This window comes from Hippocampus comes, unplaced genomic scaffold, assembly GCF_001891065.2.
Source record: "Hippocampus comes isolate QL1 unplaced genomic scaffold, H_comes_QL1_v1.1 scaffold255, whole genome shotgun sequence".
In the NCBI taxonomy this organism is placed as follows: Eukaryota; Metazoa; Chordata; class Actinopteri; order Syngnathiformes; family Syngnathidae; genus Hippocampus; species Hippocampus comes.
The window spans coordinates 745,438-767,790 of record NW_017806034.1 but is presented as its reverse complement, the minus strand read 5'-3'; the positions used below and the strand labels follow the sequence as shown (position 1 = coordinate 767,790).

At 42.3% G+C, this 22,353-nt stretch overlaps 2 protein-coding genes across 9 annotated transcripts; one reads left to right on the top strand and one right to left on the bottom strand.

Moving 5' to 3' along the window:
* The first annotated feature begins 743 nt into the window (after positions 1–743).
* On the top strand, positions 744–12,924 carry hnrnpc (heterogeneous nuclear ribonucleoprotein C). Of its 8 annotated transcripts, XM_019892944.1 has the most exons (10): positions 1,420–1,630; positions 6,349–6,400; positions 6,478–6,606; positions 8,726–8,994; positions 9,653–9,725; positions 9,804–9,902; positions 9,981–10,186; positions 10,703–10,816; positions 11,695–11,888; positions 12,413–12,924. In XM_019892944.1, exons 3-10 carry the CDS (start codon positions 6,602–6,604, stop codon positions 12,512–12,514), a joined length of 1,062 nt encoding a protein of 353 aa, XP_019748503.1. In that variant the 5' UTR covers positions 1,420–1,630; positions 6,349–6,400; positions 6,478–6,601; the 3' UTR covers positions 12,515–12,924. The 8 variants fall into 8 exon arrangements, with proteins under 8 accessions (XP_019748502.1, XP_019748504.1, XP_019748503.1 ...); XM_019892943.1 differs by lacking the exons at positions 1,420–1,630; positions 6,349–6,400 and adding an exon at positions 744–955; XM_019892941.1 differs by lacking the exon at positions 6,349–6,400 and having other exon boundaries at positions 1,420–2,235.
* An 890-nt stretch (positions 12,925–13,814) lies between these two features.
* Positions 13,815–22,156, bottom strand: LOC109529512 (putative ferric-chelate reductase 1). Its single transcript, XM_019892918.1, has 11 exons — positions 21,918–22,156; positions 20,989–21,090; positions 20,272–20,422; positions 18,815–19,104; positions 17,870–17,977; positions 17,017–17,164; positions 16,641–16,942; positions 16,434–16,541; positions 15,674–15,815; positions 15,483–15,593; positions 13,815–14,282 (listed from the first exon to the last, which is right to left on the bottom strand). The coding sequence occupies exons 1-11, from the start codon at positions 22,077–22,079 to the stop codon at positions 14,230–14,232; spliced, it is 1,677 nt and encodes a 558-aa protein (XP_019748477.1). The 5' UTR covers positions 22,080–22,156; the 3' UTR covers positions 13,815–14,229.
* Positions 22,157–22,353: the final 197 nt, after the last annotated feature.

Sequence of the window (22,353 nt, the reverse complement as noted above, 5' to 3'; positions counted from 1 at the left end):
CTAATACTGTTCTTTATTTTTAAAAAGAATATATACAGTAATGGCATCATTGATTAGAATGTAAAATATTAAAACATTTTTGCCACAGTTTTTGCTAAAATTCACTGGACATGATTCTGCTCCTTCCAGTGTACGCACCTTAGCCACGTGGATCTACAAAAATGAGCTGGTCATATTTGCTCAGTAAGCTGCAGTAATACTAGTAGTCATTAGCAGTTGATAAAGAACAAATACCCGCGAGTGTGTTTTGTGTTAAAACACTTGTTGGATATTTATCCCCGTTTTTGAAGTATTCATAATTTCAACACGATGCGTTTATATCTAAATTTGAAAAAAAAGATACACATATATTTTTTCCATGTTATTTATTAAATACATATTAGCTTTGCGTTTTGAATACGTTTCGAAACCACTGCCATAGTCCAACACCACACTCTGTTGGCAGACATCAGACCTACAACACCGGCGTTACTGTTGTTTGTATGAATTGCTCAGACAAAACGATTAAAAGCTATTATAATTGGCGCTAACATACGATTGGGGAATTATTTAATCAAACATTCTATGTCCACGATGAGATAATAAGGTGATTAATTTTGAATGTATCGTCTGGAAAAATAAAAAGATCTGCGCTTCAACAACAGGTGAGCGCGGTAATATGTAACGAGGCACACCGGCGTTCCGCCTTGAGGGAGCAAGCCCTTTCTAACCACACAGAGAAAAGTACCCGCCCCATTACTGCACTCTCGCGCTGCGCGATGAAGCAAAAGCAGCGTCCCCCTAATGCGCCATTAGCCTGTGACATTAGCTGAAGACGAAGACGAAAGCTAGCTCGCTCGCTGCTCACCGGAGGCTTCACTAAAGAAGCCTGCGCTCGCCTAAAGGACGACCTAAATATCAAAATTTGAGCGATTTTACCGAAAAGCAAGCCATTTTGTGCTCGTAAAGGGTCGCGGTGAGTATTTTGTTACCAGCTATTTTTCATTTTTCCTTCCTTTTTCTTTTCTTTTTGGATTTTTTTTTCAGCGATGCTTTTTCGATTTTGCCGAGCTAGACGCTAGTCGCCCTCATCCTCCTGCTGCTCCCCAGATTTAAAAAAAAAAAAAAAAAACACTGGTTGTGGTTTGAACGACAAAAACAATTTTGGAGGCACCCTAGCTGCAGTTTCTTCCAGTTTTGCAAGTTGGCCGAGGTTGATTTTTGTGGCAGTTGTTGGGGAAACATACCTTTGACTGGACTGATGTGTTTTTGGCACGCTTTTCAGACGACGACACAATGTATCGTCTGGAAAAATAAAAAGATCTGCGCTTCAACAACAGGTGAGCGCGGTAATATGTAACGAGGCACACCGGCGTTCCGCCTTGAGGGAGCAAGCCCTTTCTAACCACACAGAGAAAAGTACCCGCCCCATTACTGCACTCTCGCGCTGCGCGATGAAGCAAAAGCAGCGTCCCCCTAATGCGCCATTAGCCTGTGACATTAGCTGAAGACGAAGACGAAAGCTAGCTCGCTCGCTGCTCACCGGAGGCTTCACTAAAGAAGCCTGCGCTCGCCTAAAGGACGACCTAAATATCAAAATTTGAGCGATTTTACCGAAAAGCAAGCCATTTTGTGCTCGTAAAGGGTCGCGGTGAGTATTTTGTTACCAGCTATTTTTCATTTTTCCTTCCTTTTTCTTTTCTTTTTGGATTTTTTTTTCAGCGATGCTTTTTCGATTTTGCCGAGCTAGACGCTAGTCGCCCTCATCCTCCTGCTGCTCCCCAGATTTAAAAAAAAAAAAAAAAAACACTGGTTGTGGTTTGAACGACAAAAACAATTTTGGAGGCACCCTAGCTGCAGTTTCTTCCAGTTTTGCAAGTTGGCCGAGGTTGATTTTTGTGGCAGTTGTTGGGGAAACATACCTTTGACTGGACTGATGTGTTTTTGGCACGCTTTTCAGACGACGACACCCCCCACCCCCTCTTCCACTCAGACACACGGCTAGGCTAAACTAGCCCTAGTTAATCCGTCTGGTTTGCTAGTTTTACATCCCCTTCATTATTACACGACGCAGACCTTTGCCGGTTTTGCTATTTTTGGTGGATATTATGATGTTTGCTGCGCATTTTTAGCTCCTTGGCTAAAATTAGCCACGCTATCCTTAGCCTAGCCGTGGCTAGGCTAAGCTCTGCGCTATAGGAGCATTTGATTCACTTGGAAGCCTGTTGGTGACGCTATTGGGGCATGTTTGATGGGGTGAGTTCGGTCATTTTTAAAGAAAAAAGAACTGGTTTTGCTTTTCTGGCTCAGACTGAACACTCGTTTATTTTTCTTTTTTGTTTTTGGAGAGTTTTTTTTTTCCTCCCATGGTGATAATCAGGATGACGGGGGCCATTTTGATGACAAGGGGACTTTTTTTCTCAATTTTATCTGGACCACAAGTGGCTTCAGTTTTGTTGCTTCCGCATTTTAATTGATTAAAAGCCTCTTTAACCGAAAGAGTATGATGGTGGTTTATATTTGTTAAAAAAAGAAAAGAAAAAGTCACTTCTCTCTTGACATGCCATTTCAGTCGTCTTGATGAACAGTAGCAGGGAGATGAAACTGTCAAAATCACATCAACGGTGACAAATGAACATGTAAGAAATCAAACACACATGACCCGAGTCTTATTCTGAATAAAAAATAACAACCCTGTCTACTGTGCAGAAACTGAGCAGCCCCCACCAAAATGAATTTCCATGCATTCGAGGCCACATAGTTAACTTAAGATGAGGACAGAAACATAATCAACATTTGAAATGGTAATCAGCAGCAAGAGGTATCAAATTTCATGCCTACAAGACCCCAAAAGATTTATTCATAAAAACATTTATATTTGTAACTGATAATTATCTCATATTTGGCAATGTAAGCAGCGGTGACCTTTGAATGAATATTCATGCACAGAAAATTGCTTTGGAAAGATGAAGGCAACAAATATGTGACAACACAATTTGTATATTTTTAATGGTAAATTGCCACGTGTAAATTAACTCTCATACATGCAAAACCGCACAAATTTTACTTAAATGATGGCAGTGACATATTTGATTATTGCACATTAGAAAACATAATTGGTTACAACCAAAATTAATTTTCACACAGGAAAGTCCCCACCTAATTGACTGAAAAGGACAACAGTCAAAATATATAATATATTCAAGTGGTAGTTTGCACCAAATAAAATTAATTTTCACATACACAACACCCTGATGAATGTCACATGACCACACCCAGAAAGCCAGTCAGCCGTGGCGGTCGTTACCTCAGCCTTTAGGCACTGTGATGTCATTTTCTGTTGACAGCAAGTGACAGTACAAGGCAAAACGCCTGCACTCTTGAGACTGATAAAAACAGGTGGATTTTCTGCTTAATATATATTCCACAAAGGCAGTATTAATCAGAATACCATGCTTAGATGAGTAGGGAAGCATAGAATATGAGAGTGCTTGACTTCAGCTTTAAAATTACGGAAATGTGTGTGACTAATAATAATTTTGTGTACTTTAGAAATAGTGAGTACCAGCGATGAGAAAAAAAAAATCATGCCAGAAAGACCTCGTGAAATTTACTCAAAAACTCAATGAACTATATCACTACGAGTACTTGCTGCACATTAAAAATTGTAAACAATTACTTTCCCAAATTAATTTCCACACACGCAAGACTTAGAAAAGGCAACAGTGGCAATTGACATTTAAATCACAGTACTTTTTGTAAATTTGAAAATATAAGCAGCAGCTACAAAAACACATGTTCATGTATTCAAGACTGCAGTCAATCTACTGTGATGCACATATTTTCCAATACTTTTTGCACGTTAAAAATCACAAACCGTAGCAATCGAAATAGATTTTCATTCAAACAATTCTCCACAAAAAAAGTTATTGGAAAGACAAACGGTGATATTTAACATTACTTTATGCTCATTTAAAAAATGGTAATTGACAGCATTTTCATGCAGCGAGATCCCACAAAATTTGCTTTTTATATACACATTCAAATTGGTTGAAGTCCAGCAACACTAGATGCTTTTATGCATATTGGTGAAACATGTCATTCCTGTCAGCTACTAATAGTTTACATCCTGTCCAAATGTTATGCTTGCACTTAGAGGCACTTAATGCCAAACATATTTCACATGCTTGCTTGCTTACTTCCACCCACTGTCATGAAACTCGGAACCATCCTACCATCCATCTTAACAGTAATTATAGTACCGTATTTTCACGACCATACGGTGCAACGTGTTAAAAGGCGTAGTGTCAGTTGCGGGTACTATTTCTGTATTTAACACATACAGAAGACACATTTTTGTACGCAGGTATGGTAAAACGTACGCTAGCTGAACATCATCAGTCAAGAGGACCTCTCATTGAAGTCACACAATAGAATTCACAGATTTTGAAACTCGGTGCATATACAAAAGCCACCCATAGTATTAGGCGCCCCGTCCATATTGGAGAAAATTTAAGACTGCACCTTTTAGTCGTGAAAATACGGTAGTAGTAGAAACCTGATTTGTAGGTTTCCCCTCATTCTCTCGTCGTAGTTTTATAATGGGGCTTTCATTAAAACATTCCTGTGGCAACGGTCAATGACGCACAGGGAAGAGGAAGTTATTTGATGTACATCTTGAAATACGTGTAGAGCGGCTTTCGTCAGCTTCTTCGTTGACACCTCTGCAACTTTATTGAGTCCTTGGTGCCAGCGAGGGCTTCTCACTGCAACAATAGCCTATTATAAGAGACTGGTTTTGATGAAACCAAAAGGTGTCTTTTTTTCCGAATGGCCCCAACCATTTGTGGCTCATGCTCGACACTGCTCGACGTTCTGTAATTTCAAAATTAGTTATATGTAGACAGTAATGCAAGCAATTGTTGCATGATGCCAAAAATAAAACCAGAAAATGTATCAAGTCACATTTGGACATTGAATGTACGTGAATCAAAGTTAATCATTGCGTAATAAAAACAAAAATCAAGAAGTAGTCAGTCTTTTGCAGCTATGTAATAAATGTAATATGAAATTGATATTCAACCATTTTTTTTGTAGTGAGCTGCCAGATACTTTGCTGTCCTGTTCTATGGTTGGGTCACCAACCTGGTTCACAAGAAAAGCACACCGAAAAGCGGAACACACTTGGAGTTTATTAACGTCTGTGACTCGTCATAGTTTTTTTTTTTTTTTTTTTTTTAATGGCAAGTTGTTTCCTTTTTGAGGTATGTTTTTCCAGAAATTCACATTGGAACTTTCAATTAATTAACGATGGGGACATTACACGTTGGACTTTCCATTGCACAACATATGCTAAAACTCATATGTGAGCCAGCAAAGAGTATTTGAAAAGACTGTTTTGGTTAAGATTGTTGAGGATAACTCAATCGGATCCTATATTGTCGAAATCCGGTCTGTGAGGGAAGCAAATCCTGCATGTTTGATGTTTCCCCTCCTCCAACTCACCTGATTCAAATGCTCAGCTTGTCAGTAAGCTCTGGTCATGATCCTGGTCTATTTAATATAAAAAATGCAGGATAGTGGCCCTCGAAGACCGCATTGAGACAAGCCTGTTCTCGTCGTTTCCAAACAACACTAAAATTTCCGAAAGACTTGGAACTTGTTTTGGTTTGGGAATTAGAAGAAAATATGTTGCAACTAAAATGACAGACTTCTGCATAATGGGACCCAAATATCATCATTATGGAAAATGAAAAAGGAAGTGTCATGTTAAATCTTAAAAAATATATATAAATATATAATTTACTCAAAATAAAATTTGACCTTTTTCCACAAAAAAATTAAAATTGCCAAGCTGAGACCTCCCCCAAGGCTGGTCTGATTACTCCCAAACTTGATCAAGGCTCGCTATTTTATTTAAAATGGAAAATGTAAGAAAAGAAAATGCATTTTTCGTGTTTTCCTTATTAGAAGAAAATACAAATTTGCCACAAAAAATGATACTCAGTTGAGTGCAGGCATACATAAAATAAGCCTAAATGTCATCGTAGAAAAAGCTAAATCTGCACGCTAAATATGCAACAGTGCGAAGTATGCCATTTTTTCCCCAAATGAAATGTAAAAATAAGAAGAAAATAATATCTGGTAGCACAAATGACAGTCGAATGCATGCCAAAGAAAAAGACCTGTGTGCCACCGTTTTTAAACGTGTTGATTTTAGTCCCACAAAAATTGGGAGTCCGACATGAAGTCAGTCCTCACGCATCTGACGTTCTCGAAAATGTTGTGCTTTAGTGTTCTAGTACTGGAAATACTAGCTAGCCCCCCAAGGTGGCTCATTGTTGGCCGCTTGGATTTGTTTGTTACTAGCCAGTCAACACCTCACCACCACCAACACTTCTCCTACCTACACTGCACACAGGTAAGAAGACTTGCTGCGCCGTAACCCCTGCTTAGCGTGACTGAGGTGTGTGTGGTTGTTGTTTTCTGTCACCTCAGTTAAAAATCTCACGCGCGAGCGAGAAAAGAGGGGCGAAAAGGTGAAGGTTCGAGACCCCAGGCCAAAGTGAGCCCCAGCCCACAGTGTCAGACAGAACAGACGACTGCCCTGCACACAGACGCTATGGAGTGAGTCATAACCAATCCAAACAACCCTCACCCAACACTCTTTCTCCCCGCCCGTCTGCATCCTCTCAGGAGTGGGCACTGTTGATGCCGCTGGTGTTTCGTCTTTCCTCTGTGGGGAGATGCTAAAATCACAAAATCTGGCCAGGTTTCACATTCTGGCGTGACAAAACTCACATTACACAGTAATGACACAGTAATAACACAGTGTAAACGCATTTGCCGCAATGGGTCACTGTGTGTTCTTTAGCATCATCAATGCAATATCGTGCTCCTCCATCACGATTCTCAGAGGAAAAACAAAATTTTATTTGGACTCCAAAATTAACCTCCAACTTATAATGTACATATTGCCTCATCTTATGGCCGGGGATGTTTAGTTACTCAACTATAGAGTCGAAAACATTTTTATGAAGGGTGTTAATTTGTGGGAGCCCTTTATTTTTATATAAATTAAAAAGAATAATTTTAGGAGGGCGAGGGGTATTTGAATAAAATATAGTTCCTCCCTAAAAGCAAGCTCTATATATTGTAATCCATGTTTACTTTATGCATTCTTTCAAATTAGTTTTGTTTTCATGCAGATAATACATTGGAGTTTCATGCTTTCTTCATTGCACCAAATATATATTACAGTTGACTCCCACACATTTGCAGTTAGGGTATTCGCAGTCACCGATTCTTGTTTTTTTTTTGTGGGTATGAGGGGGGTGACACGTATCTTTTATTCATATCTAAACCAACTTATTACATTTTTTTCTCAAATGTGACTTTTTTTGCATATGGCAAATACAATTTATAAGGAAGTGTCAATTATTCAAAAATTTTAATGTTGTGGGTATGAGGGGGGTGACACGTATCTTTTATTTATATCTAAACCAGCTTATAACATTTTTTTTCTCAAATGTGACTTTTTTTGTATATGGCAAATACAATATATAAGGAAGTGTCAATTACTCAAAAATGTTAATAAATAACTGGGGTCCACTATATGAGGGTGGGAGGGACACATTTTCACACTTTTGTTTTGCAGATGCCACGTCTGCGTTTCATTTTGCTGTGGTGAAAACATCTACCACCACACATGGTTTGACTATCATAAACTAAAGGTCATTGAAATGGGCTGCACTTGGCCATTAATTTGGGCATGGTGTTTAGTTGAGCAGATGCCATTATTTGAGGAAATCCAGCATTTGTCGCCCAACTTTCCTCATTAATTCGAAATCTGTTTAGACCGAGCGCCAACATTGCTGGTGAAAAAAAAAAAGGTTTTAAAGGAATGTTGTGATTAATCTCAATGGACCAAGTGAGGTATTTAATTTGTCCTATCAGCTTTACCCTTAATGCAGATACTATTTTTCAATCATTATGACGACATGATTGTTTTTATTTGTAAATTAGTTTTGTTTTCATCTGAATGTCTAATATGATTTTGTTATCCACTGATTGACTCTTGTTTGCAGGTTGCCGCCTGCTGGTGGCTCTTTTTACTGTTGCAGTCTTGACCGGCACAAAATTGTCAGTGATTCCAGAAGCAAAAAACAAAACAAAACAAAAAAAAAAAAACAACTTTGTAATCTTCGCTATCTTGTTTCTTTCAATGTGTTTTTTAATTCGTTTTTTCTCTCTCTCTAACTGGGTTTAGATTTCCACCAAGGCCTGGTGGAAATCCCAATTTGCAACCCTATCACTTTGCCGACCTTAACGTTCACATAAAAATGTTAAAAATGCACAGCTCATTTGAAGAAAATAGCACTTGGCCCCCAATGTTAAACTCCAGACCTCCACCAAGGTGCGACAATTATAAACTTGAATTAGTCACTGTGCCTTTTAAGGAAAATGTCAAAAAATGCATAGTTGACAAAAGGAAATTGACCCAAAATTTTAATTCAGTCCTCTGGAATGTTAATTGGCAACAATTTGTCAGATTTAGCCTAACACCAAAACAAACAGCGGTGACAGCAGAACTTCCTTGGTGGAGGTTCGATTCTTTGTAACGATCTTCTTCAACAGAACTTTCCTGCTCTTCAGTTGGCGACATGGAAGACGTCGATGCTTCTGGTGTGTCGCTCGGTGGCTAAACGACCGTGTGTTGTGCTTGTTTGTCTTTTTCCCCCGCCAGCCGTTCGCCCTCCACCGCTAGCCTGATGGCCGCCAGCAACGTCACAAACAAGACAGACCCGCGCTCGCTCAACTCGCGGGTGTTCATCGGCAACCTTAACACCCTGCTGGTGACCAAGGCCGACGTGGAGGCCATCTTCGCTAAGTACGGCAAGATCGTGGGCTGCTCCGTGCACAAGGGCTACGCCTTCGTGCAATACGCCAACGAGCGCAACGCCCGCTCTGCCGTAGCCGGGGAGGACGGGCGGATGATTGTCGGCCAAGTGCTTGGTAAGGAAGTCCCTCTCACTCATCTTAAAACGCATGTTTATATTTATTTTCTCTCTTTGGAAGGACTGGAGTCAGTTTGAGCACACACAAATGTCAAAACCTAAACCTACCCGTTACCTTTCCTTAAAACTCAATTCAGTACCAGCCAATTCTAAACCAAGTCTGAAAAGACGTTTAAAAACGTCTTTGGGAGTGAATGAGTTAAATCCTCACACTAAGGGTGATAGTAATGCAAACTCGCACACTAACTCTTACTCAAACCATAATCATACTATTACCGTATTCTCTGTATTATAATCGGCTGGATGTTTGCTGCGCCACGGTAGTCCTTCCCTGGTTGGATAGTTGACGCCGTTTCGTAAAACAAAAGCACCAAGACGGACCTCCTTGAGAAATTTTTTTCTTCTTCTGAAAGCGTTATTGACTCAGGCCATGACCCCCCACGCTGAATAAACCTCATTGCCACATTTGACCTAAACCCTCACACTGAATTTCGAATCACTCCAACATGGACAAATTAGTCCATAAAAGACAAAAACAAAACACTTTCCACCCTTTACTGAGCGTGATGTCCTCTCACTCACTCACCACAATTTGCAGCCAGGTGTCTCCAGGGGGAGTCCTTTCTTTGAATCCCTTTTTTTTTCTTCCCCCCCAGACATTAACCTTGCCGGAGAGCCCAAACCACACCGTTCCAAAACCAGCAAACGTTCAGCTGGTGACATGTACAGGTAAGTGCAACGAGTATCCTCATTGTACAGTGGGCCCAAACCTCAGAGACAATTCTATATTTTACCTGACATTCCAAGGCAAGTTTCAAAAGTACCCCCCAAATCCCACGCCCTTCTCCCATACAGCAGTTCCTCATTTGAATTGGACTATGACTTCCAGAGAGACTACTATGACAGGTGAGTCTGTCGCTCGCACTCCAGAAACAACCTTCTTGTCGGAAACCGGCCTCCAGTGATTTTGTTGTGACGCCACAGAATGTACTCGTACCCGTCCCGCGTGCCCGCCCCGCCTCCGCCGCTCTCTCGCGCCGTTATCCCGTCCAAGCGCCCGCGGGTCAGCCTCAGTAGCGGCGGCGGCGGTGGAGGTGGAGGCGGTGGAGGTGGCGGAAGCAGCCGGCGGACCAAGAGCAGCTTCTCCTCATCCTCCAAGAGCAGCCAGAGGACCTACTCATCTCGAAGCAGTGAGTACAGTTAACACTTGTTTAGCACAGGGAATACGCTCCAGACCCAGCCGCAGTATCTGATTTTGAGAGATTGTATGGTAACAAACCTAAACTTGCTCACTCCAAGCTGTTTTCGGTACTCCCAGTTGAACTTTCCTGTCGAACTTCTAAATAAAACAAAAGAGAATAACATCTTGTATGTTACAACACAAATATTTAACCAGACTGTTATTTCATCTGATAAAGAACAACTCGCTTCAGGCTAACAGAATGGAAATTGTAAACCTTCAGGCAACTGCTGTTGCACATACGAAGTGTACAACAATAGTTTCAAGCAGAGACCTGTGTATGCGCAGTGAACGAACATTTTACAGAGTTGAGCTGGAGTTCACTACATTACAAACCTTGAAATATATATTTTTTAAAAAAAAGACAAAAGTAGTGGCGGGAAAAAAAAGTAGTGGCGCTCACTCCGCCCCACGAATGGTCTCTGTGGATCGTCGTCAGTCTGATGTTGTCCCTTTTTCTTCTTAGTGAAAATTGATGAGCTGCAGACCATCAAGCGCGAGTTGACTCAAATAAAGAGCAAAGTGGATGATCTCCTGGACAGCTTGGAGCGCATGGAGAAGGACCACAGCAAGAAGATGGGTATGAGAGTTACTATTTTGCTTTAAATGGGCCATGTCAGAGCCATTTTGACCATAGCAAGAGTCCATCAACGGCTAACGTAACCAACAAGTTTAATGTAATACTAAATTTGCCATACTCACTCTGAAATTAAATTGCTTGTTTTGGTTTTTGCGTGTGGGTGCGGCTTGCTCCCATGACTTGCCATAAAAAACACTGCAAAAGCCACAAAGAGGCATACCTGAAAAGACAGGAAGTTTATGTATTTGCGACCAAAATTTGTAACACTGTGTGTTAGTGTGTGTGATGAGTGCCATCCAATGCAGAACTTTTAAGCACAATTATTATAAATTCAGCCCCCAAAGCCACTTTTACTTGTCAGAATCACATTTGGGTGGCATGTCTATTGGACCCGCTTAAAAAAAAAAATCTCAAGAACCCATGCGCGTAATGACACAGGAAGCCTGCGATTTTCGATTTTGAAGGGATTTTTTTATCCCCCCGCAGGGGTCCTTTAACTATTTGTTCTAGAGATGTTGTCACATAAAAATTGTACTCTTGCAGATTAGACACGGGTGCGTTTTCATCATTCAAATGACCATGAAACACAAAACTCCAAAGCAGGGCTGAACAATCCTGTTTCTGGAGGACCAGTTTCCTGGATGTTTTCCACCTCTCTGCTGCAACCCTCGTAATTCTAATGATCAGATAATCAGCAAAGTTTGCAGAAGCTGGCTAACCATCCTGATCATTTGAGCAGCAGGGAGAGGTGGTCATCCAGGAAACCGGCCCTCAACGAACAGGATTGAAGACCCCTGGAGGAAGGCAACTCTCCAAGAGCGCGCAGTTGTCATTTAATGATGTTTTTTTTGTAACTTGTCACGTTTGCGTTCCGGCAGATTCCAAAGCTGTTCAGCCCGAGCCTGGTGAGGTGACCTCCCCGCCTCACCCTAGCAACAAGAAGGATGAGGCCCTGAAGCGGGAGCGGGACAACCAGGAGCTTAACGACACTGACGAAGAGGAGGAAGAAGAGGAGGAGGAGGAGGAGGAAGATGACGAAGAGGAAGGAGACCTCCTGGAGGAAGAGGAGGAGGTATGGTGACGCCTCAAAAAAACTGCTGAATAGAGATGTCAACAGTTTCGATCAATTGTTTTGATGATCATGAATCATTTCGAGGTACCGTTTATCTTAAAATGACACAAATTCCCTGATTTCAGCCTCTAAGCACTAGGTAGTGTCTGATTTCTGTCATCCGTAAAGAGCACACTTAATTTAGTTTTGTTTCGTGGTTAAACAATACCAAATAAACCACAATGTTCAATTAAACAGGAACTGGTAAAAACATATATTTTGCAATGCGTTTTCATGCAAAAATTTTATCATAAGAAATGGAATAATGACAAAAATTATTCACGAGTGACAGCCCGACTGCTGACTCTGCATGCCACATACCGTATATCTAAATCATCTGGTTTTTCTCGTTTCACTTGGATCAAAATTTATTCTAAGCTCTTTTAAATGCTGCTGGACTATATTATTATCGTGTGTGAGTGCGTTTATGCATGAAATTTGACCCGGGGAACAAAACAATTTCGCCCCTGGGATGATCTGTGCAGCCGAAGAGCCAAGAGCCGGAGGAGGAGGAAGAAGAGGAGGAAGGCGAGCACGTGGAAGGGGACGATGACGGCGACAGCATCAACGGAGAAGATGACTCGTAGGCCGCCGCCCAACCGCACCTCACCTCACTGCGGTGTTAAGCTACTAGTAGGAACTTGGACTTCAGTTTTATCACACACAATGTGGATTTGACAACAATAATGACTTAAAAAAAAAAAAAAAAACAGACGTGCACGGAAACGAGCATGGCAGGCACACACACACGCACACACAGTTATTGTGTTCATTTGTGGCTGCTGTGACTTGCTGTGTAGCTTCATTTTAGCACGTATCAACTGGCAAGCTACATGTGTGCGCACACTTGTCGTTTTTCTTTTTAGCTCTTGTAGGCGCGTCGGTTTGCCTCCCTCGTCATCCGTCTGTCAGTTGTTTTTGACCCCCCGTTTATTTTTATACTCTTCACCTTCTGTTTTACTGTAAAGGAATAAATTGCAATAAAATATTAAAATGACATGCGACGGTTTGTTTTGGACTTAGTGTCTATGCTAGCATTTTCACAAAACATTTGGAGGACTGCACATTTTAAATGGTAATACTGTATCAAATAAAAATTTAGAGTGTTGTTTCTTTCCAGAAAGTAAAGAAAGGGGACTGTTTTTATTTCGAAACTAAAAAAAAATAAAAATCTGTGTGAATTGACTGTGCATAGTCAAAGACACATTTCGGATGTGAGGTCTCACACACCCTGATGTCTGCCGTGGACCTCCACCAGTGGTTATGGGAATTTAGTGCAGTTGCTTTTTGCACAATTCCACTAACAAATGACAATGAAAACATTATCTCCTGGCGCGGAATGAATAAGTGATTGACGCTGTCAGAAGGAAAAGTCAGCTTCAACTTCCTTAACCTTGAAGGTTTGGCGTTGCACTCTAAGGCGAGGCAACAGCACCTCGCTGTTGAGGAACTAACTTCCTTGACGGATTTAATTGTAGCATAATGACTCAAGCATTGTTTGTTCAATTAGGACTTTGTAGTTAATGATGAGGTATGCAACCTGGCCGGTGTTCCCTCCCACCGGCAAAAATGGCAACTCAAATTGATCGCAGTGTAGCGTTGCCTGCAAGAGTGTACAAATCAAACTACATTTTTTGAGTCAGTGTTTGAAGAATCCATGGAAATGCCTAAAATGACCCTAAACCAAAATAACAGACTTCTAATGTCTTTTTTTTGGACATGTCAAAAGTTCCGTGGAACACTACTGAATACTTAAGAATTGAATTGCTTTGAAAGTCGCCGCTCGATATTGATTGTTCTGAAGAGAGCTTTTTGGGTGTGTGTCATAAGTGACGAGTGAATGAATAATTTTCCCACGACTTGAATAAAGTCACATCTGAACAATGCGAGAGTTACTCATAGTTTCAAACTTTATTCATGCTATTTTATGGCATCCATAAATACTTTACATTGCTGTTACATAACAAATGAACACATAACAAATAAGTGGAACGAGGACTGGGTTTCGAACTCAAACAGTACAAACTCATCAGACCAGACGCGTCTTAATCGAGTCTGAGCTGCCTTCATGGTGGCTGCCCCCCGTCATACCGAGCCATCGCGGCCCCACGCAAATCCCACACAAGGGCGGGCGTCTTTACACAGTTGAAGTGGTCAAAAAAAGAATATATGCAAATGGACGAATACAAACAGAAAATGGTATCGGAACACACGATGTGGTGTTTTCACAGGCGTACAGCAAAGCGCTGTAAATGTCTTCGGAACCATCGGCCTCCTTGTCCGCCGCTTTCCTTGACTCTTGTTAGCCTCGGAGCGCAGCTAGCAGCGTGATGAGGCTCAGCAGGATCAACAGGGCTGCATGGGGGAGGGGGAAGAGAATCAACAAGAATCTTTCATGAACTTTCTTCTATGATTTGAATCTGACAATTGACAGTTGCCTTTCTTTATGTTGGTAAGACTGTTGTCTGAGTCTACTTCGGGGTAAGTTATGAAGCCTGCTGTTTAGTTGTGAGGTATGGTATCGACACTGCTTGAGGTGTGGCCCTCTTCAAAGTTTCAGCGACTTTATGCATGGAACTTATGGAGAACCAGACTGACAGACTGCAAAAACATCTCTCTTTAATTTTTGCATCATGTATGAACCCTGGATGGATGGTGATCCTATCAAATGGTTCTCGATACACCGGAAAATCTTGAGAGGACTAGTTAGGTCTTAAGACTGTGAGAATTGTTGTGCTACGGTTCTTGGGGGGGTTGATCCTCTGTAGTGGTTCAGGGACCTAACCCAAAAAAAACTTTGGAGGACCAACCTGTGTTCAACCCGTGGGAACTGTTTGAAGTTGGCCGTGGGCAGATTGAAATTGTGTTTATCTTTAACTGGGTTATCCAGTTACGCGGGGTGGTCCAGTGGTTAGAGGTACCGGGTTCAATTCCAGCTCCGTGTGTGGAGTTTGCATGTTCTCCCCCGGCCTGTGTGGGTTTTCTCCGGGTACTCCGGTTTCCTCCCACATTCCACAAACATGCATGGCAGGCTGATTGAACGCTCTAAATTGTCCCTCGGTGTGAGTGTGTGCGTGGATGGTTGGTTGTCTGTGTGCCCTGCGCGAAGACTGCTGGGATAGGCTCCAGCACCCCCGCGATCCTTGTGAGGATAAGCGGATCGGAAACTGGATGGATGGATCTAGCTACGCTTAAAATAAATATGGGCACTTGGCCATTTTTTTTTTTAATCACCTTTAAAGTTAACCCTTTCATGCACCCTGTAACCTGATAACTGTTGTAATAATTGTAAAAAAAAACAATGAAAAAGCACAGTATCCCTTTAAAACAATGACAGGTGTGTTTGCAAAGGCTCTTTTTCTCCATTTCACTTGGCTAAAAGGGGTTTGAAACTCAACAACCACAGTGAGACCAGTCGAGAACCCCAACACCAGAACATGATGAACACCATAGCCCCACATCAACAGAAAACTGCTCCAATGCTCAAAACCCACCACCATGAAATTTTTCCCCACCCCAGCCAAGACCCGATTTCAAATACACTCTTGGGCTTACCGTCACTACTCCTTGTGGCCCGGGCGCCATTCACAATGATGGTAATGGTGCCGGTGGGTGAGGTGAGGTTCACCGTCTGGCGCAGTAATATATTTAACGGGCTGAGAACACCTGCAGCGTGATGACGGACAGGTGAATGACCTTCCAAAGCACCCCCTTGCTGACTTTTGGTTGAGCGCGTTCCGACTTACCTCCATTCAACGTTCCATTTGCTATTAAAACATCTGCCAGGGTTCCGTTGGTTTCCCTGGTTTCCACGTCATTTAAATTCAAGATGGTGAACTGGCATTCGATGCGCTTGTTCGTCACTTCAATGAAGACATCACGAACGATCTGTGGACAAAAGGCGGTACATGCATTTGCCAACGTATTGTTTGTTTTGTAGCAATGAACTTGAATGCTCTGGATTTTGTGCTAGGATAAGTTTCTGACCCTGCTCGGCGCTCGTCGACTCAGAAAGTTGAGGATCCTGACACTTGGCACTTTTAGAGGACCAATTGAGTTTTGGGGCCGTAAAAACTGACTTTAGTTCCGAGGTAAGACTCCTAGCGTGCTGAGGGGATGATGGTACCTCTCGACAGTTTCAGGAACGCAACGCTGGGCACTTTTAGAGGACTAGTTAACTGTTTGGAGCACTACCTTATTGATCCTTGCTAGTGGTTTAGAAACCTCACGCTCATAAATTTTGATGGACGAATTTATTGGGTAACTTACCAAACCGGCAAGTGGACGATTTCGGACGATTGCCCTTTTGGAGCATTTAAAGTCATTGACATATTGATTGTTCGGGAACTGTTGTTTAATTTAAGGAAATTTACTGTAGGATCTTTTTTGAGGATTATTTGAGTGTTTGGATTATGGGGATGTTTGTGTGGGTTATGTTTGAGAGTGGAGAAAAGAGAAAGTATGTAGTTATGTGAGGAGATGGCAATGGTCAAGTAGAAGCCGCACCCTGTCATTCGAAGTTAAACTGAAATCAGTGTTGTTTCGGGTGAAGGTTCTGAAGAAGAGTTCCCCAGTGTCAGTGTTGTTTCCACAGGCAAAAATGGAGCTTGTGCCCTGTGAACAAATGGAGGAAAAAATAAATAAATTGTGGCCATTGACACTTTGGTTTTCTACTCCCTCCCTGTGGTTTCTTGATCTGACAGTTTGGCTCACCTGCGATGCATTCCGGGCCAGTCCGAGCGCGGTATATCCCGTGGAATATCCGCTGAGTCTGCTGGTTAAATTGAAAACGTTGGTATTGGAAACTGTGGCATTGCTTGACACAATGTGACACATGGGGTCAGTCAAGGGGTCGCAATCTTCTGGCGTCTCCAAACACAGATTTGTCGTGCCACAGCCGTCCCGGGTGATGTTCAAAGCCGCCTCAACCGCTGGATTGGCATTGACGTTCGCTGCGGCGTCCGTGATGTCCAAAAGTCCGCTGTTTTGGACGATGTTAAAGTCACCAATTTCAGCTGGGGGAGGAGGGGGAAAGCAGAGGTGAGGAATGTCTTCAACGTGGCCAATGGATTTGAGCTTCTCACTTTACCTCCGTTTATATCTCCGTTTCCCAGCAAGATGATGTTGCGCGTTCCGGTGACAGCCTGTCTGCTCGTGGCTGCGGCGTTTATGCCGACGATGGTGAAGATACATTGGATGGACGTGCCACTCACAGCGCCGAGGATGTCGACCACTTCCTATGAAGGTGACACGGATTGAGTCGAACGAAGGGCAAATGAGGATTTGCCGAGGAACCAAAACAAGCTGTTGATACCGAAGTTATGGGACTTCAGTCACGTGACGTGACTTGGAGTCAGACGTAAGTCATCAGTTTGAGGACTTGGGGCTTGCTTGGCTAAAAGTTAGCAAAGACTCTCCTTCATTCCAATTGTCATGTTGCATTGGGGTTGCTAAATATTGTCGATGGAGGGATGATGGGCGAATGGATATTGGAGAGCTTTATGTTGGTTGTCTTTAAAAAACAAGATGGCTGCCAATTTCAATTCGTTCGTCATAGTTGAACCCTTTAAGGGACAGCGGTTACTACAGTACTGTGTGTGTGTGTGCGTGTGTGTGTGTGTGTGTGTGTGTGTGTGCGTGTGCGTGTGTGTGTGTGTGTGTATTTAGGTGTGCACTAAACGTAAAACCGGGTAGCCAACCAGTACGCTACAATGCGGAGTGTAGAAGCCACTTCAGGAAATCTCCAATGATTGAAGGTGACTTGACTTGATTGATTTTGTACCGACTCAACTTGAGTTGAGTTTTTTTTTTTTTTTTTGCCACATTACCTTGGGACTTGCTTGAAAATTCAACTAAGAATCGAGACTTGCATATCAGTGACTTACTCCCACTTGCTCTGGTAGATTTCAATTCAGTATCTGGAAGGAAATCGGAAAGCTCACCCTGTTCACTTCGGTGAGTGAAAAGTCGGTGTTGTTTCGGTCCAGTTGGCGGAATAGAAAAGAGTTGTCACTGCCGTTTCTTCCGCAGATATACAGATTGGTGACGCCCTGAGGAGACAGAAAGAGAAAGGCATCAGTGGTGGGTGGATGGGGCGCTGTCTTGGTTCCTGGCCAGTAGTCCAAAATGGTGGAATGGATGGATTAAATTATTTAGTTCTATTGTTTGTATTTGGGATTCACATTTCCAGCTTTTGATGGAGAGATGTTTTTTCTAAAAATCACAACACTGAAGATTTATAATCGATACTATGTATTTCCACGTATTATATTAAATTCACAATTTAAAAAAAAAAAATCCAGGATTTTTTTTTTTCATTTAGGCAGACTCTTATATTTCTGATATTTCTCAAATTTTGAGATATTTCTTTTGGGGTTTGGGCTCAGGGGGCATGCTCCTTGTACCGGTAATTCCCATAATTTCCCCTGAATCGTGATTTAAAATTCACAATAAAAAAAATAAAATCCCAATGTTTTGCGTCTCAGTTAGACTCCGTTGTATTTAGCAGAGCACTGCGCAATTCATCAGCTTTTGAGATTGATGAATTTGGTTGACCAGAAACAATTAATTCCTGGTAATTGCCATGAATTCCACAGAATCGGGATTTTGGTTCAGAATTAACCTTTTCAGGGACAGTGGTCACTACAGTGCACAGATTACAGGCGATCATGATTGGCGCATGAAAGGTTTAAAAGAAAAAAAAATCACAATTAACTCCCAGGTTTCCGCAAAACTAAATGGTTTTTTTTTTTTGTTGTATTTTGAATTTGGAGCTTTCTTTCGGACACCAAAATCGTTGGTAATTCCCATAAATAATTTGGGGTCAAAATCCCCCGAATATCAGCCCACTTGTTTCCGAACAGTCATCAATTCCCATCGTGCCTCACCTCTGACGCATCCGCCGTAAGTCCCATGCCGATGTATCCGTCGGACTCTCCGGCGAGCTCCACCAAGATGTTGAAGGTTCCGCTCGAGGTATCGGTGGTGTCCAATGACGTGAACAAACACTCGCCAGCGGCCTGAGGGTTGCATTCGCTGGGCGATCTGACGCACAGTTTGGTGTTTCCACAGCCGTTTTGACTGATGTCCAGAACTCTTGGGACAATGACGGTGCCTTCCACGTCGGTAAGGTTCACCCGCCCGCTGGTCAGAATGGCCGTGAAGTTCTCGGTCCTCCCTGAAGAGGACGGAACCACAATTGCTTGAGACACTTTGAAGTGTCCACTCCCAGATACGAATCTCTTGTCTTATCGTACTCAGAACCTTTCACGCTGGCACTCGTACCATTAGTTGATTTTAGTGGAAGTCTCGTTGGCCTGAGCCGGTGCGGTCTGGTTTTAACCAGGTGCGAGTGTTTTTCAGAATGTGAATATTGTGATGGTGTTCATTATTTTGAAAAAAAAAAATTTACGGAATTGGGAAACAGTGGTTCTCTGTTTCGGATTCATAGAATCTAGAGATTTGTTTCGGGCGGCAATAAAATATTCTTGGTAATTGCCATAAATTCCCCTCATTGATTCTGTTAAGTTTCCCATTTTGAAAAATGAATTTGGAGACCCTACGCTTTTTATTTTATTTTATTTTTTTTGCATTTTGAATAAAGAGACACGACTCTTAAACCCATTTAATCCCGCCATTCGTGAAGGACAACAATGATTTAATTTAGAGGGCTCTAAAATTTTTTATTACTGATTACTTAAAAGGGCTACCAATGACACCTGATTTTGACTTTTAAATATCTGGGAGAAATTTGAGATTAAATGGGTTAAGCTTCACAAATTGCGGAACGACGCAGTTTCTATTGGTCGGCAATGATATCTTCCCTGTCATTCTCGATCCCTCAATGATGATGAGAGTTTACAGCTGTGGCCCAGCGGCCCGGTGTGCGAGTGGTTAGCGCGTCGGCCCCACATTACAGAGGTACCGGGTTCAATTCCAGGTCCGGCCTTCCTGTGTGGAGTTTCCATGTTCTCCCCGTGCCTGCGTGGGTTTTCTCCGGGTACTCCGGTTTCCTCCCGCATTCCAAAAACATGCATGGCCTGCAATCAGTTTCTGATCGAACACTCTAAATTGTCCCTAGGTGTGATTGTGAGCGCGAATGGTTGTTTGTCTCTGTGTGCCCTGCGATTGGCTGGCAACCGGTTCAGGGTGTCCCCCGCCTAATGTCCGAAGACGTCTTGGATAGGCTCAAGCACCCCTCGCGACCCTTGTGAGGATGAAGCGGAAAATGGATGGATGGATGGAGGTATGGACCACATTAAACGGTCTGAGACCTGCTGCAAGGAGCGGTCCGGGTTATAACCTTGTTTATGAACCCGTTTGGGTGTGAAAACGCATCACTTACTGGTGTCATTGTTCACCATTGCTTCTCCCAGAACGACAACGCCCGTGGTGCCGTCCATCATCTCGCCCATCATACTTGTGTTTACATTTGGAACGAGAAATTCACATTGGATGAGGGTGTCTACCAGTCTGTACTGGATCTGCATCGTGGTCTGAGGGATTGATAAGGTCAGAAGAAATAATGAAGCATCAACTTCCTACCACTCCAAAAATAATCATTCTGTTTGTTGTTCATGTACACCGAACGAACCGCTCTGAGGACTCGACTGCAACGTAACCTGTGTTGACTTCTCAATGTACACCGAACGAACCGCTCTGAGGACTCGACTGTGTTGACTTCTCGGGCTATTCTATTTTTTGTTCTGTTATGATGATGAAAACCTGATATGCCAGAGGAAAAACAAAGAGATTCGGAATTTGCGCAAAAATGCATTGAGAAAAGATGACTTGCATTTCTGATTCAAAAAATGGAGTCAAAATTTGTTGACCAATTATTTGAACAGCTTGTTCTCGGCTTTGCGGAGAAAAAAAATTTGCTGTCCTGCTGCCAAGTTTTTTTGGGGGAGTTGACACAGGAGCAGGTTTTACCAAAAGGGAGACTGACTAATCGAAGGCGGAGTCGTCACATGAGCTCATTTCAACGCTGCTTAACCACAAGACACTTTAGGACAGCGAGTTTCGCCGTGGCGAAGAAAGAAAGGAAGGAAGGAAAGCTTACCCTCTCGTTTGGCGTCAGAGTACCATTTGAGCTTCTCTGCACGGTTTCAAAGACAAAATCCCCGTTGCTGTCCATTCCGCACACAAACAGCTGGGTGACACTCTGTGTGGTGACAAAGACTGAAAAGTTCATTCATGCTTTCCAAAACCGAAGCCAATCAAACATTACACTCGAAAAACAGTTTGGTCAAAAATAACTCCATTTGGGTAAAAAAAAAAAAAAATGGAGCGATCCACTACTGGGGTGACTTTGACCCTGGTAGTGGATTTTTGTAATTTGGAAAATTACAAAAATTTGGCAACAATCGTCTGTTTATTTTATTTTATTTATGTATTTATTTTGGGGGGGTTCAGGTAAAAAACAAAACAAAAAAAAACTCCCAAATGACCTTTCTATTGGGCGGCGACAACATGCTTGTAATTCGCATGATGTTTACAATTCGGCAAAATTACCACAATTTTTGGACTTTTTGGATTTAAGATTCTTAAGGTGTGGAGCAAAGTCATTTCTATTTGGTGCTGACGATATGCTGCCGCCGTTTCCCCATCTATTCCCCTTTGTGAGGGTGAAAAGTTCACAGTTTTGAGAATTCTCCGAATTTGGCAATGCTAGGCAGGCTTTTTTTTTCGGGTATAAAAACACAAGTTGACAAAATGTTTTGATGTGGGATTTGTACTAGGCGGTGACAGTATACTCCTGGTAATAATGGAAAGTAGAAAATTTCTAAATCTTTACAGAATTTGGTATGCCTCTGTGAGTGTTGCAGAGATTAGTAATTGCAATGTTTAATTTTTTTTTTTAGGCCTGGAATTTGGGAGGAAAAAAAAAGTTTTTCATTAGGATGAGATTTCCTCATGAGACATTTTCTCATTCAACCGAGAAACATATTGCAAGGGTGAAATTGTTTCATGTCGTCGTCTCACTCTCACCATTGTGAAATCCTGCGTGAGTCCAAAGGCGATCGCTCCCGAGGAATTTCCGCTAAGACCGACCAACAGGTTGAAGCCATTGGGAGACATGGGCGTGTCCGCGTTCAAGGACACAAACAGACAGCTGGTGTTGTTGCCCGCAGGATCGCAGTTGTTTGGCATCTCCAGACACAGGTTGGTGCTACTGCAGCCCTCTCGGGTGACGTTTGCCTGTAGAAGACAACGCACGGCTTTGCCTTGAATTGTTGCTTGCAAGCAAGTGGGAAAGTCAATTAATCAATTCACTTATCACCTATTTGTGGATCAATATTTTTTCAGATTATTTGGGTGGGTGGATTCTTGGGGGGGGGCGAGGTTGTTCTATTTCTGTATACTGGATGTTGTTTTTTCGGGGGGGAGGGGAGTTTTTTTGTTTTTTTTTTTTGGCGGGGGTTAA

Bases quoted from the DNA above. Each gene is read 5' to 3' on its own strand.
- hnrnpc (XM_019892943.1), top strand. The intron at 8,995-9,652 runs GTAAGGAAGTCC...CTTCCCCCCCAG, and splicing joins GATTGTCGGCCAAGTGCTTG to ACATTAACCTTGCCGGAGAG. The intron at 9,903-9,980 runs GTGAGTCTGTCG...GTGACGCCACAG, and splicing joins CAGAGAGACTACTATGACAG to AATGTACTCGTACCCGTCCC.
- LOC109529512 (XM_019892918.1), bottom strand. From the start codon at position 22,079: ATGCCAAACAACTGCGATCCTGCGGGCAACAACACCAGCTGTCTGTTT. The intron at 17,165-17,869 runs GTGAGCTTTCCG...TCACCTTCATAG, and splicing joins CACTCACCGAAGTGAACAGG to GAAGTGGTCGACATCCTCGG. The intron at 14,283-15,482 runs GTAAGCCCAAGA...TCCCCCATGCAG, and splicing joins GGCCACAAGGAGTAGTGACG to CCCTGTTGATCCTGCTGAGC.